Raw genomic sequence first — 12406 nt, forward strand, 5'->3', positions numbered from 1 at the left:
GAGGCTGAGCCTCGCCACTGCCATCAAAGTGATGACACCCTGTTTTACAGATGACCGGAATGAGGCTCAGAGAGGTTATCTGATCTGCCCAGGGTAGACTGGGGAAGCCTGGGCAACCAAGACAATTAACCAGTCCCTGGCTCTAGGCTCTGGATTTTCCAGATGTATTGATGTTGAAGAGATGGCTCCATCTTCACCTAGCCAGTGTGGCAGGAAATAGCATGCATGTCAGGTGGCCCCTGGGACTAAGAGCCTGGAGAGTGCAACCCCCAACCTTACTGCCAGGGAGAGAGTGAGCCAAGGGCAACCGGGCACCTACAGGCTCAAAACCAGCAGGCAGAGGGAGGACTCTTGCCTGGTAGTCACACATGTTTGAACCATTTGAGAAAGTTGCCTGTCATTTAAGGAAGACAGTGTCTGAAGCCTGTCTAGTTCTTTGATTTCACAAACCATTTCAACTGCGGTGTGTCATTGCCAGTCACTTCTCCAGGGAGATGAAAGACTGTGATACAAAGGGCCGTAGCCCTTTCAACTGTGATTAGCTAGTCGTCTGTCATCTCAGGAATTCAAATTCCCCCAAAACACTTAGAATTTCTAGCCACAGGGGTTCATTCCTGGTAGCCAAGCCCGAGGGTCCCCACAGACCTGGCTCTGCAGGTAAAACTGCAGAGAAGACGAGAAATGCTCCGAGTCTCAGGATGCCCGAGGCGCCTGCCCACGTCGGTGCTCCGTGTCTCTCTGCATAATCCCCGGTGTCTCACCAAACTTCCCCAATCCGCAGGGAAAAAAGAATCACCTCAGGCAAAAGAGTCGCATAGCTGCCCCCCCACCCCCCAGGGCTAATTTACTGCCAGTTAGTCTTCCTCAGCCGAGATGTCTGCAAGAGGCGACACAAGAAGGCAGGAGAGCCGAGCTAGCCTGGGCGAGTGTCTGAGTTTGCAGACGCTCTGGTCTGCTATCTGCCCTCTCCAGAGGCAGAAGCCAGGCCGGCAAGGGAGGGAGGAGGGGCGGCAGGTCCATTTCCAGGGGACGCAGCTGGCAGAACTAGGCAGGAGGCCGCGTATGGCCTGGTGGGGTGGGGTTCAGGGTGGGGGAAAGGAGTGCCCCTCGGGCAGAAGCCTAGTGTTCTGCCTGGCTGACCAGGGTAAGCCAGGTGGCAGCTGTGCTCCAGGTTCATGTTCCCCCGGATGCAGGGTACTTGGCAGCCCTGGCAATTCCTCAGCTCTGGGCCTTCACCTGTGTGGACCCCTTAGGCTGGCATGCGTGCCCTCCTCACAAAGGTCTAGCTCAGATGCCCCTTCTTTCTCGGAGCTGCCACTCACCTGCCCAGCCGGGATGCTCTCTCCGGGACTTCCAGAGCCTTGTTTCGCCTCTCTCACTGCACTAAAGCACCTTCCACCTTAGGCTAGTTACTTGTATTGCCAGCTTACTAGACTGAAAGCTTTCTGTGGGCAAGATTCAAGCCTGAGGCTCGCACAGCTGTGTGGCCCAATAGACAGTCCTTGATTTCATCACACAATAAATAAAATACAGTTTCCCTTTATTAGTTTCTCTGAATCAGCCACTGAGTAGCTGTTGCCCTCCCAGGAGTCTGCGAAGTTCACTACAGGTTTTCCCACGGCTGCTAACCAAATAGCCCCAGTTCTTCCTCCCTTGCGTGCTTGAACCCCTTATGTTCTGAGAGGCCACACAAGTAGCTCTGGGCAATGCACTGTCAAAGGAAAGTGACATGTGTACCTTCCTGGCCAGAGCATCGAGGCCACTGTGACACCCGTCTGAGCTCTTTTCCCTCGGACGTGGCAATTAGCAGCGTGTGAGATGTTGGCTGCTGTGTGGTTCTGAGTCCCCCTGGATAAATCCGTGAGCAGACACCACCTCCCCCCCACCTTCGATGGACATCTAGCATGAATGACAAATAAGCCTTTGTTGTCTTTAGCCACTGAAACCTGAAGGCTGGTATTGCTGCGTGACCCAGCCCTGCCAGCCTGCACATTTACTCCTTGAGTGGATCAGCTCTAGATCCACATCACTGGTGCTGCTGGTGGGTGACCTGGTGGGGAGGTGGAAACGAGGGGAAGCGAGGTCTCTGGGCAGCAGAGTGCTTCTCTCAGCAGCTTAGCTCCCTTGGTGGCATCGGGTGGCGCCTTCCCTCTCCTAAGCACTGCTTCTAAATTAACTAAGAGCTAGGGGTGAGCAGAGACGATATTCAACCAAGTTAGAATACTCTTTTTAAATCTCCCAGTCTGCAATCAGATCTTCCTATTGCTCCGCCACGCTGTGTTTTATGAAAATTAGCAGGATCCCTCCCCAGGTGGGCAAAGCATCGCACTTTCCAGATTGAGCATGTGACCCACTTGCCTAGAGGAGCTTCGGCATCTGGAGGGTGTGCTGAGGGAGCGGAGCAGCTGAGGAACCAGCCCCGCCCGTGCCTCGCGTGCTCCGTGAGCCCCGAGCCTGGCAAACAGGTGGCTCCAGATGCACGGGCCACGCAGGTGTCCCTTGGGCAGAGTAAAAACAAGCCGGCCCTCTTGCTGTACCTCCGATGGGAGGGACGTGGTTGCCTACGTGGAAGAAAGACTAAAAATAAAAGCTTTACGGTGTCCTGTGTGCGTGCTGACTGATAAGCCTCGGGAATGCACAGTGACAGGGAAATGGGCAGGAGACAGAGGTTTCATTGAATAAAAACTCCAGGCTGTGACAGGGTAGGGCAATGCGAAGCAGTAGTTAACAACATAATTTTTAAAATGACGATGCAATTAATTAACATCCTGAGTATGTGGGGGGTGGGGGTGAGGGGGGGCATGTTTCAGCCCAGAAACACTGCCAAGTAAAGGAGAGGGAGCTCTTCGTTTTTAAAGGAAATGTGCACAAGGCCCTGATTGCCACAACGTCAGCAAAGCTCACAAGAGCCCCCCAAGAGGTTGCTCCTGGCGGAGGAAACTAACAAACGAATCAACCTCGTGTTTTATTTTATCCAGAAACTTGTAATTCATTTTATTCTCATCTGTGGGGGAGAGATATTGGGTTAGATGATGAAGTTGGCAGACGTTCAGGCTTCATTCAGGCTTCCGGTTGAGAACCAGTCTCCTCCGAGGACCCTGGAAGCCTCCCTGGGGTGGGCTCCTGGCCTGTGGGGATTTACCAGCTTACCCAGAGTGCATGGGTCAGGCTGGTGTGGGGGCTGACCACAGGCTGCTCAGGAAATGATTTTCCAAAACCATGTGTGAGAGAGACAGCTGCCTGGGCAGAAGAGGCGTGTCTGAGAGTAGCAATTAGTCCAAGTTTCACGCCGATCACACTCCCTTCTCCACAAGGTGAGCGTGGTTGTCTCACCTGCCTACATACAAGTTTTAGATGACGGACAGCTGGACGTGCATGTGTTTGAGCTCCTAATTTCTGGGCTCCTTATGACCCAGAGAACTCAAGTGTCCCCTTCTTAGTTGCAGGACCCACAGCATCTGCTCAGTGACTGACATGGCCCTCTTGATGGGGTCAGGCCAGAAAAAGGAATGTTATGGCTTCATGTGAATCATGTCATGACCTTGGGTTTTTTCCTCTCACTCTCAAGAGAACATCCTGCTGCAGGGCTGCCTTACTAGGAAAGCCTGTCTATCCATCACAAGACATTTGGGGAGACGACTTATTTTTATACCAATGACTCAACTGTCCCTAGCCTAAGGCTCAGTACAATGGGGAGTTGAGGTTTATCTACATTTACTTCTCTAAGCTTAAAACTTCTTGTGCTATAATATCCTGTTACCTCATGCCCAAGCTGGTCATATTTAGGACTAGAAGACACTACCCAAAGGTATATCATCAGAGGAACCCGGTCACTTGGCTTAAAACGAGGGTTACTTTATTGAGTTGTGGCTCCTAAAGCATGTGACATATGTAAAGAATCAGACACAGGTGTGTGAGTAGCCTGTACATCCTTGACCTTCTGTCGTTGAAGGAGGGGGTTCTTCAGCGGACCTGCCTCTTGGAAGTCACGCGCAGGGCACTGGGAACTGGCACAGTCTAAGCACAAGTTCAAGTGGACACTCACCTCCACGCATTAACCAAGGCTATACCGACCGATCTGAGCAAGTCAACCTAGTTACTGGGGGTTGGCGGGAAGGCCAACTCAACAGAAATGTACTACGAAAATACAGAATAAATATTTGTTTTCCTAAACCGAATTTGGCCTAAGGTAGAAATCTAAAGGGAAAAAAATAATCTTCATTACCACTGAAACAAACAAGCACAGAAGTACTTCATAGTTTATAGAACTAAAGTTTGAGATGAACATTGTCCCAGAGTCAAGGAGGCTGGAACAGGCTTAAGCTGACTTGGCTTCGATCAAGAAGATCCTCTTCATAGAAAGATGGGCTCCAGCTATTACTTGGATGTCAAACCTCCCCATTCAGAAAAAGGACATTTCGCCTCGGTTTTTCTTTGATCTGTGTAGGCATTTTCAACAGCTGCTCAATCCTTCGTGGAATTATAAAGCCATGTATAAATAATGCAGAAATCACCCCAGAACACACATACCTCCTTTACAAGGAAGGTTCTTTTCGAGACCAAAGATCCTGTTTTCAAACAAATGTGGTCATTAACTGCGGGGCGCAAGAAAACACACGGCATGTTTAGTTTCAGCAGAGTCATTCCTAAAGAAAGCGACTAAGCTCCCATGAGGAATGGAGACATTTTCAAATCATGAATGAAGTCAATGGGGAAGGGGAGCGAGGAGCCCTGCACGGCCAGCTGAAGGGCACATCGCAGGGCACTCGGGATTTCCACGTGGGACCAGGAGTCCCCATCTCGGCTTATGTCACGTAGCGAAGAGCTTCAGAGAGTCATAACCAGCCTCGTAAAGGCTCCTGCATGGACTGGCACCTGCAGGCCACTGAGGAAGCGGCCACAGCTCCATCCCACTTCATTCTCCTCTGGGGAGTGGAGCTTGGTGGAGACACAAAATTTCAGAAATTCAAACCACCTTCCCCCCACAGACGACTATTTTACACTGTATTTTACTGAGCCAGCTTCTGGGCTCTCCATTCTTTGTTTTTTTACCTCCTTTCTTGACAGCAGATCCATGGAAAGTGAAAACCACAAAAAAACATCACCTTGGGAGACAGAAAAGACTAAGACAGGTCTGACGGCAGGACAAGTGTCCCGGCCTGGACCTACACGGGGGCAGGTGGGGCTGCCGTGAGCGGGTGCGCCCCGGCCCAGGACCGCACAGCGCTGTTTAGACGGTTGAACAGGTGCAAAGAGAACGGGGCCGAGTCCCGCCTGTGTCGCTCGGCCGGCTGTGCAGCTCATGGTGTTGGAGGTGGCTTCGGAGAGGGACACGAGCTCTCGCTGTCGAAGCTGGCGGCTCGGCCCTGCCACTGCGGGAAGGAGGAGAAGCCGGTTATTGATCGCCAAGGGAATTAACAGTTCCACTTGCAGAGCTGGTCTGGCCCATGCACTGAATTCACCCTTGTAAGCTTCCTGGAGTTTCGCTGTCAGCCATGCACAAAATGTAAGGAAACAGCTTCAGGGCTTCTAGGTGGGAATACCTGATTTTACAAAAAGACCTACTGCAGGGAGACCGAAAGCCTTCTTCAGAGTGTGCGTGCGTGTGTGTGTGTGTGTGTGTGTGTGTGTTAATGAGGTGCGGTGGCTGGGCCGCCTCTGAGTGCTTCAGCCATTTCTCACACCGAAAATCAGATTATGTTAGCGAAAGGGGCAGTCTGCAGAGTATGCGCTCACTGTCAAGAGCCCGATCATGAATTATTAGCAATCTGTCTGGGAGCTGTTAGTACAGTTAAAAACCTGATATTGCTTTAGCTCTGGGTGTTCTTCAGTCTTAATGCTTCCTAGGGGCATCCACTCTTGACTCGTGAAGAGGTAGGAGGTGGAGGCGACAGCAGCCCCTTCCCCTTTCGGGCGCCCACCTTCGTTCTCTTTGGCTCTCTTGGCTCGGGGTTGCCTCCTCTTGGCCAGACCCTAACCCCTCTGGGAAAGTGGGTGATGTCTCGCACAATGGGGTGAAGGGGAGGGCTGAGGATGGGTGGACATGCGCTTGAGCTATTTAACACTTGTTGAAATGGAAAAGCCAGTCAGTCGCAGCTAGAGCAGTTTTCTGGGCAAGGAGCTGACCCTGCGAATGTTCTTGACCTGTCTGGGGGCTGTAAGCTTCAAAGGGAGACCGCCCGGCCTTTATGTGAGCCGAGGAGACCCAATGCTCTACCAGGTGCCACCGGACAAGGCTCTGGAGAGAGGTCACCTCCATGCTCCCGTTCTAAGGAAAGCCCCTGCCATCCCCTAGGCTCAGCTCCTCATGGCCCCTTAGTACTTCCCGTCCAGGTCGACCTGCAACTTTGCAGCTAACCACAGGCTGGACAATGACACACTGACCACCACCATCACGTCACCCAGAGCTGAGCAATCTTAGCAGGCCAGACCCGGAGGCAGGCCTGGGGGATCATCCAGTCTAACTCTGTCATTCTTGAAGATAAGAAAATAAAGACACAGAGAAGTGAAGACACAGTTAGCTCGGGGCAGAGCCAGGATCCAAAGACAGGTCTCCTAACTCCCAGCTCGGCGCTCCTTCCACGCCATCATGGCATCTGGCCGCACCAGGGAGAGGAGACAGGAAATGTAGCAAGACACCTGACCTCGTAGGGTCCACACCAGGTACTTACTCCTAACTCCAGTGGCAGCCTCTCAGCTCGCAGCATCCACGTGAATGCACTCACAACCGGGGGGTTCCCTGGTGAAATATTTATTGTAGATCAATACATGCCTATTTGTTGAGCCCACTGTGACTTCTGACTCCAGTGTTTCTTAACCAAAAGGTGACATGAGATGATTACTAAGGCTTTCATTTAACAGACTTTCATTTTATTTTACTGTTTTTATTGATTTTAGAGAGAGGGGAAGGGAGAGCGATAGAGAGAGAAACATCGATTGGCTGCCTCCTGCACGCCCCCTACTGGGGATCAAGCCCACAACCCGGGCATGTGCCCTGACTGGGAATTGAACCGGGGACCCCTTGGTTCATGGGTCAATGCTCAACCGCTGAGCCACTCCAGCCAGGCATAGTCCTTCATTTTAGAAGTTCTACTTTTTTTGTTATGACCGTTAATGTTGGTAAAGGCACGTTGTAATTACTGGCTCCTCCCCTGGGTTCCCACGCCTCCTAAACAACCTGACTGATGGGCCAGCTCAGAGGAGAAAAAATGAAATTGCTACAGAGATTGCCTGTTTTCCTTATATAACAGCCCAGAGAGAAGGCACACGGAGTATAATTACTTATCCAGGGCACATGAAGAAGGCACATGGGCTCCCCTGCCAATCCCTGATTTTCCCTGTGACGGTAAACAAAGAGGAGGTGGGTTCGTGGACAGTGGGCAGGCAAATGGTTCCAGGAGGCTTATCTTGGCTGTGACCTGGCGGAGACCTGGTCCCCACACACAGATGATGGTTCCCGGGTGGCTGCATTCCAGGAAGACCTTGCATCGTTCTGAAACGGGTCACGTACCAACAGAGATCTAAACTCTCTGGCAGATGACCTGAACCTGGCCCTTCAAAACAAAACGCCTTGGAGAAGGTTGCTGGCCAGCCCGGGGCTCTGTACGTGGCGACAGTGACAACATGCAGACAGGGAAGGGGGCACAGTCGCTGCCAGGGAAGGATGCAAGCTGTGGCTTAATCAATTTGTATTCATGAAGAAAAAAAAATCCCAGCAGGGAAAAAAATACCTTTCCGTTAATTTGCTCCCCTAGACCTTATTTAAAAACTCCAAACAAGCGAGCAAGCAGGGTGCCCTCTACTCGTTAATAAAAAGAGAAATGATCACAGCACTTGAAACTCCGCTAAGGCAGGTACGATATAAATACCGAGTGCTTTACGGGTTCGGTGCCATTTATCTTCCCGGGAGCCGGGGAGTGAGATTTCTTCCTGTATTACACACGCGGGAGAAGCCAGGCCCAGGAGCGGGGCTCGCGCTGTGTCCAGACCAGGGCGGAAAATACTGCGGGACGGAGCTCTAAGGACGCTGGAGATAAACGCTCGAGTGCATGCATCACAAGAACACAAAGGATGTTTACTTAATATGAGCCCGTGGGCTTTTTGATGCATGTTTATAAAGATCCTTAGACTGTGGATGCCCAAGTGTAGATATCAATTTTATACACACTTGTACAGATGAAATCCTAGGTTGTCAAGACGAATGTCATTTTTAGCTTCTTCATACAGAGAACCAGTCAGCTGAGCAGAAGATGGCAGGATAGTGAGTGGGGGAGGGGGCGGTCTCGGGAACTTGGTTTGTGAGGTCAAGAAAAAAGTAAAACCCCAAGGATATAAATCAATTTATTCTCTTTTCGTTTTTCCACATACCATTACTTTCCCTTTACTGTCTCATCAAATATTCATTTTCAAGGGCTTTATCTTTCTTTTGTAGTCTGAATGAGCGAGCTGGGCTCACTAAAGACGGGATTTGGAATCAATTATTTGGCTTAATTAGGTTGCATTTATCGCAAAGAAGAGGGATTCTGGGCTGTACCACCTCCACGCTGCCCTGCACCCACCCCCAACCCCAGCCTGGCCGGCTACTTCCAGTTTGCGTGGGCAGCCCAGCCAGGTAACAGTGACGGGTTATTGCAGATTGAAGGTTAGAAAGGGGGTGCAAGATGCCGACTCCCCCGGCCAGTCATCATGCAGGGTCAGCGCTGCCTAGGAAAGCAGACCTGGAGGAGCCTACCCCGCATTTACCAGCCAGGAAACTGAAGACCAGAGCAGGAACCATGAGTTGCCTGAGCCCCACAGCCCATCAGAGGCCTCTTAGCTCCCATTCCATGCCCACCCCTAAGCCATCCTGAGCGATTTACTATATTCCCTCCTTAAATATAGCCAGCGGATTTGTAAAAGGGGAGGGGCACAGCACCAACAAGGTGCCAGATGCTGTCGTCTAGAGTCCTACTCAGTAGCTGCCTTCTTGTAGGCTGGTCGTGGAATCTCACCCACACTCCCCAGAAAGAACCTTCTGGAAAAGAGGGGACGGAGGCTTCCCTGGGGGCCAGAGAGCCGAGGGATTGGCCTCGCCCATTAAAGTTTCACAGCTGCCAGCACAAGACAGAACCGAAGACCTCAGATGGACAGGAACTTCGAGCCTATGCCTTGTTCCTTCTTGCTGGCCCCAAAGGCCGCAGGGAGGGAGCTTTGCAGGGCACACGCCTAACTGGGGAGGTAAATCAATAGCCTGGCTCCCTAGAGGCCTCTCTCCCACAGGATTCCATGTGAGAAAAAGCAGGCCCGGGACCACCAAGGCGATAAATCTCAGGATCTTACATTGATGGAGGCTGGTGCAGGTGGGGCAGAGTAAATGTCACTGGAGGGGACATTTTCCTTGCAGTTGAGAGAGAAATGACAGACTCAAGGTTATACAGCAAGTCAGGAGGGGCCAAGACTAAAGCCCGAGTCTCGGGAGCCCCGGGCAGTGCCCTGTCCACACCTCTCTGTTAGATCCTCCAGGAAGTGTGACACCTTAAAGCCGAGCTCGTGAGAACCAACGTTCATTAGAGCGGCTCTGCTCTCTGGCTGTCTCCGTCTGCACAGTGAAAACTGCCTGACTACCTGGCTGGAGCCTCAGGGAACTTGCTGCCCCAACAGGGGTGGGATTTCTTGCCAAGTTCTGATCTCACCCCCGTGGGACTTGCTCCTCAGGGGCTGCCTTGGCCCAGGGGCTTGGTGGACGCATTCGGGGCTGCTGGGAAGGCCCCCTCCAAGTTTTTACTTTCCAACTACAACTCAGTGTTGCTTTCAACTTGCTCCACATCAGAAGCCTTTGTCAGGCAGCTTCCCATGGTCTTCCTCCTTTTCCTCCCTGCAGGTCACACTGGGGAGAAGCACGTGGCCCCCACGCCCCCCCCCCCCCCAGGGAAGGACCCACGAAGGCGAGGCCTCGCAGCAGCCACGGCCATTCTCCAGCGCGCACTGCCATGCAGCAAGCATGCCAAGGGCCGAGTGCGACCTCACCCACCTCTTTGAAGGATTTCTTTACCTCCACCAAGGAGTGCCAGTGCGCGATGGGCTTCCGCGGGTACGCCAGCATCTCGTTCCAGTGGTCCCTGCCCAGGCCTTCCGCGTTGATCCCCACACGACAGACTCCTATGATCTCATTGTGGCCGACTCTGAGGGGGAGACAAAGTGCCCAGCGTTGGGGACCAGACATGCTCTCAGACAGGAGGGGCCTGGGGTCGGGACTCTGCCGGGCAGATCTAACTCAGAACACCGAGCTCTGAAAATAGATGCTCCGCAGGCCCGCAGGGTGCCAGCAACGGTGATGCTTTGCCCCGCCTCCTTGGGTGGACACTGGGCACAGATGGGCAAAAGGTTATACGCTCGTTTGGGGTCTCAGGAAGTGGTGGGCGGATGGCCTTACTTTAGGGAGTTTAGGTCTCTTCCCTCATTTGATTAGGCTCACATATCACACCCACGTGTGAGACGCGTATCAGCATCTGGAAATAAATCAACCTGCTCTGAGCACCGTTCCTCCATACCCCCAGCGGCTGCGATGTGATTTACTCACTCAGCAAGAACATTAATCATCACTCAACTATGTTCACCAAGCACCTACTACACCCAAGAACTTGGGCTAAATATCCTGGCTTGAGGCTTTACTGCATGGTTTCCTACTCCCTCAGCTGAAGTGACGAGTGGAGAGAGGAGTTCCACTAGCTAGAGCAGTCGGAAAATAGTTTTGAGTCAGCTGGATGGAAGAGCAGGATTTGGATCAGTGGAAGAAGAGAAAGGTCTCCAATAAAGGAGAAATCAAGGGTGGACATGCTGGGTCCAGATTCAGGAAGGCCTGGGGAGTCCAAGGGGGGAGTCTGGACAATAGGAGCCACTGATGGTTCTTGAGAGCAGTGGGTCCAGGAAGAAAGTGGTCTCTTATTAAGAAGGCGTGCGTTCCATATGTTGTCTGGATGGAGGCAGGGAGCGATGGAGGCTGCACAGCCGTCCCTAAGCGGGAGTGGTAGCAGCAGCAGAAATGGAGAGGATAGCCCGGCCGGCGTGGCTCAGCGGCTGAGCATCGACCTAGGATCCAGGCGATCGGGGTTCGATTCCCGGTCAGGGCACATGCCCGGGTTGCGAGCTCCATCCCAAGCAGGGGGCGTGCAGGAGGCAGCCGATCAGTGACTTTCATTGATGTTTCTATCTCTCTCCCTTCCTCTCTCTGAAATCAATAAAGATATATTTAAAAATAAAGTCCATATTATTAAAAAGAAAGAAATGGAGAAGATAGAGAGGCCTTTTAAAGGACAGTGACGGGACTCGGTGCCAGATGGAGGACTGGGATAGTCAGGACTGAATTCAGGGGAACCAACGGGCGGGGCTGCCCTGATGGAAACGGAGCAGCTGCGAAGTGAAGCCTGAGCTTCTGCTTCGGGGAATCCACGCTCTTGCTCAAACCCCGGCACTTCATGAGTATGGCCAGACCCCAGGCCAGCTGCAAGGGAGACGTGAGGAATCATGTCCCTCGGGGACCGGTACCTACCGGTCATAGTCCATGACAGAGATGAGCAGGCTGACTTGGTCCATGTTCTCGGGCGGAATGTCAAAGATGATGGCCTCGTTGTAGACGGGGTTGAGCGTGTTCTTCTTTATGGTGGTTTTCTTCTTCTTCAGTCTCCGCCCATCGCAGAGCAGGGACACTTTGACGTAGGGATCTGTGCCAACGGGGTGGGGGGGGAGAGGGGAGGGGGAGTGTTAACAGATGTCCTCCAGCACCACTTGCGGCCGAGGGGCAGAAGCCCTACTACATCTACTGTGGCTCATCAGACGCTACCAGTGGGCATGAAAACAATGAAGCCCCCTTGAACCGATGTGGCCCACCCGTCTCTGAGGACACGCTGGGCTCAGTAAGCCTCAGGATTCCTGGGAGGGTGCGTCATGAGCCCGCACCAATGGGAGGCTGGCCCCAAATCACACAGGATACCTGCCCGTGGGCATGTGGTTGATGCCCTAAATCTTGGCTCCAAAGGGTGGTGAGGCTGAACGAAGGCATTTGAGTCCTTGCACCTCGCTGAGTCCTTCCCTTGGGGGGTTTTGTCAGCTTTATCAACCGAAGAATAAGGGGGGTAAAAATAGAACTCGATGAAGCCCGGAGACGAGCAACGAGTCAGAGTAAATGGACAGTGACAACCACAATACTGCCCATATCCTCCACGCCTGACAAAGGATTAGGGGTCCCATTGTCTCAAGAAGCTCATTTCCGTTCTAGCATCCAGAAGGGGAGTAGTAGCCCCTCTCTCTGCTTCCCCCAAAGCTGTTTCCTGCCACTTCTGGGCAGCGGTGGAGGAGGGAGCTGTGGCCAGGCGGGGGGGGGGGGGGGGGGGGGAAGCGAGGCGGCCTCCTGACGTTCAGGGCAGCCGGT

At 52.7% G+C, this 12406-nt stretch overlaps 1 protein-coding gene across 2 annotated transcripts in view; it reads right to left on the reverse strand.

Annotated features, from left to right (window-relative positions):
* Positions 1-5300: 5300 nt before the first annotated feature.
* Positions 5301-12406, reverse strand: part of SYT6 (synaptotagmin 6) — a 42734-nt gene continuing 35628 nt past the window's right edge. Inside the window, exons 5-7 of one of the 2 annotated variants that reach the window (XM_087828253.1) lie at positions 11528-11699; positions 10010-10160; positions 5301-5372 (exon numbers count right to left, since the gene is read on the reverse strand). In XM_087828253.1, coding sequence (XP_087684379.1) covers positions 5301-5372; positions 10010-10160; positions 11528-11699 — 395 coding nt within the window. Of the gene's footprint in view, positions 5373-6721; positions 6740-10009; positions 10161-11527; positions 11700-12406 lie in introns of those variants that run through there. The other variant, XM_087828254.1, reaches the window with a different exon arrangement.

The sequence above is a fragment of the Miniopterus natalensis genome, chromosome 19, assembly GCF_054644295.1.
Source record: "Miniopterus natalensis isolate mMinNat1 chromosome 19, mMinNat1.hap1, whole genome shotgun sequence".
NCBI classification, from domain to species: domain Eukaryota; kingdom Metazoa; phylum Chordata; class Mammalia; order Chiroptera; family Miniopteridae; genus Miniopterus; species Miniopterus natalensis.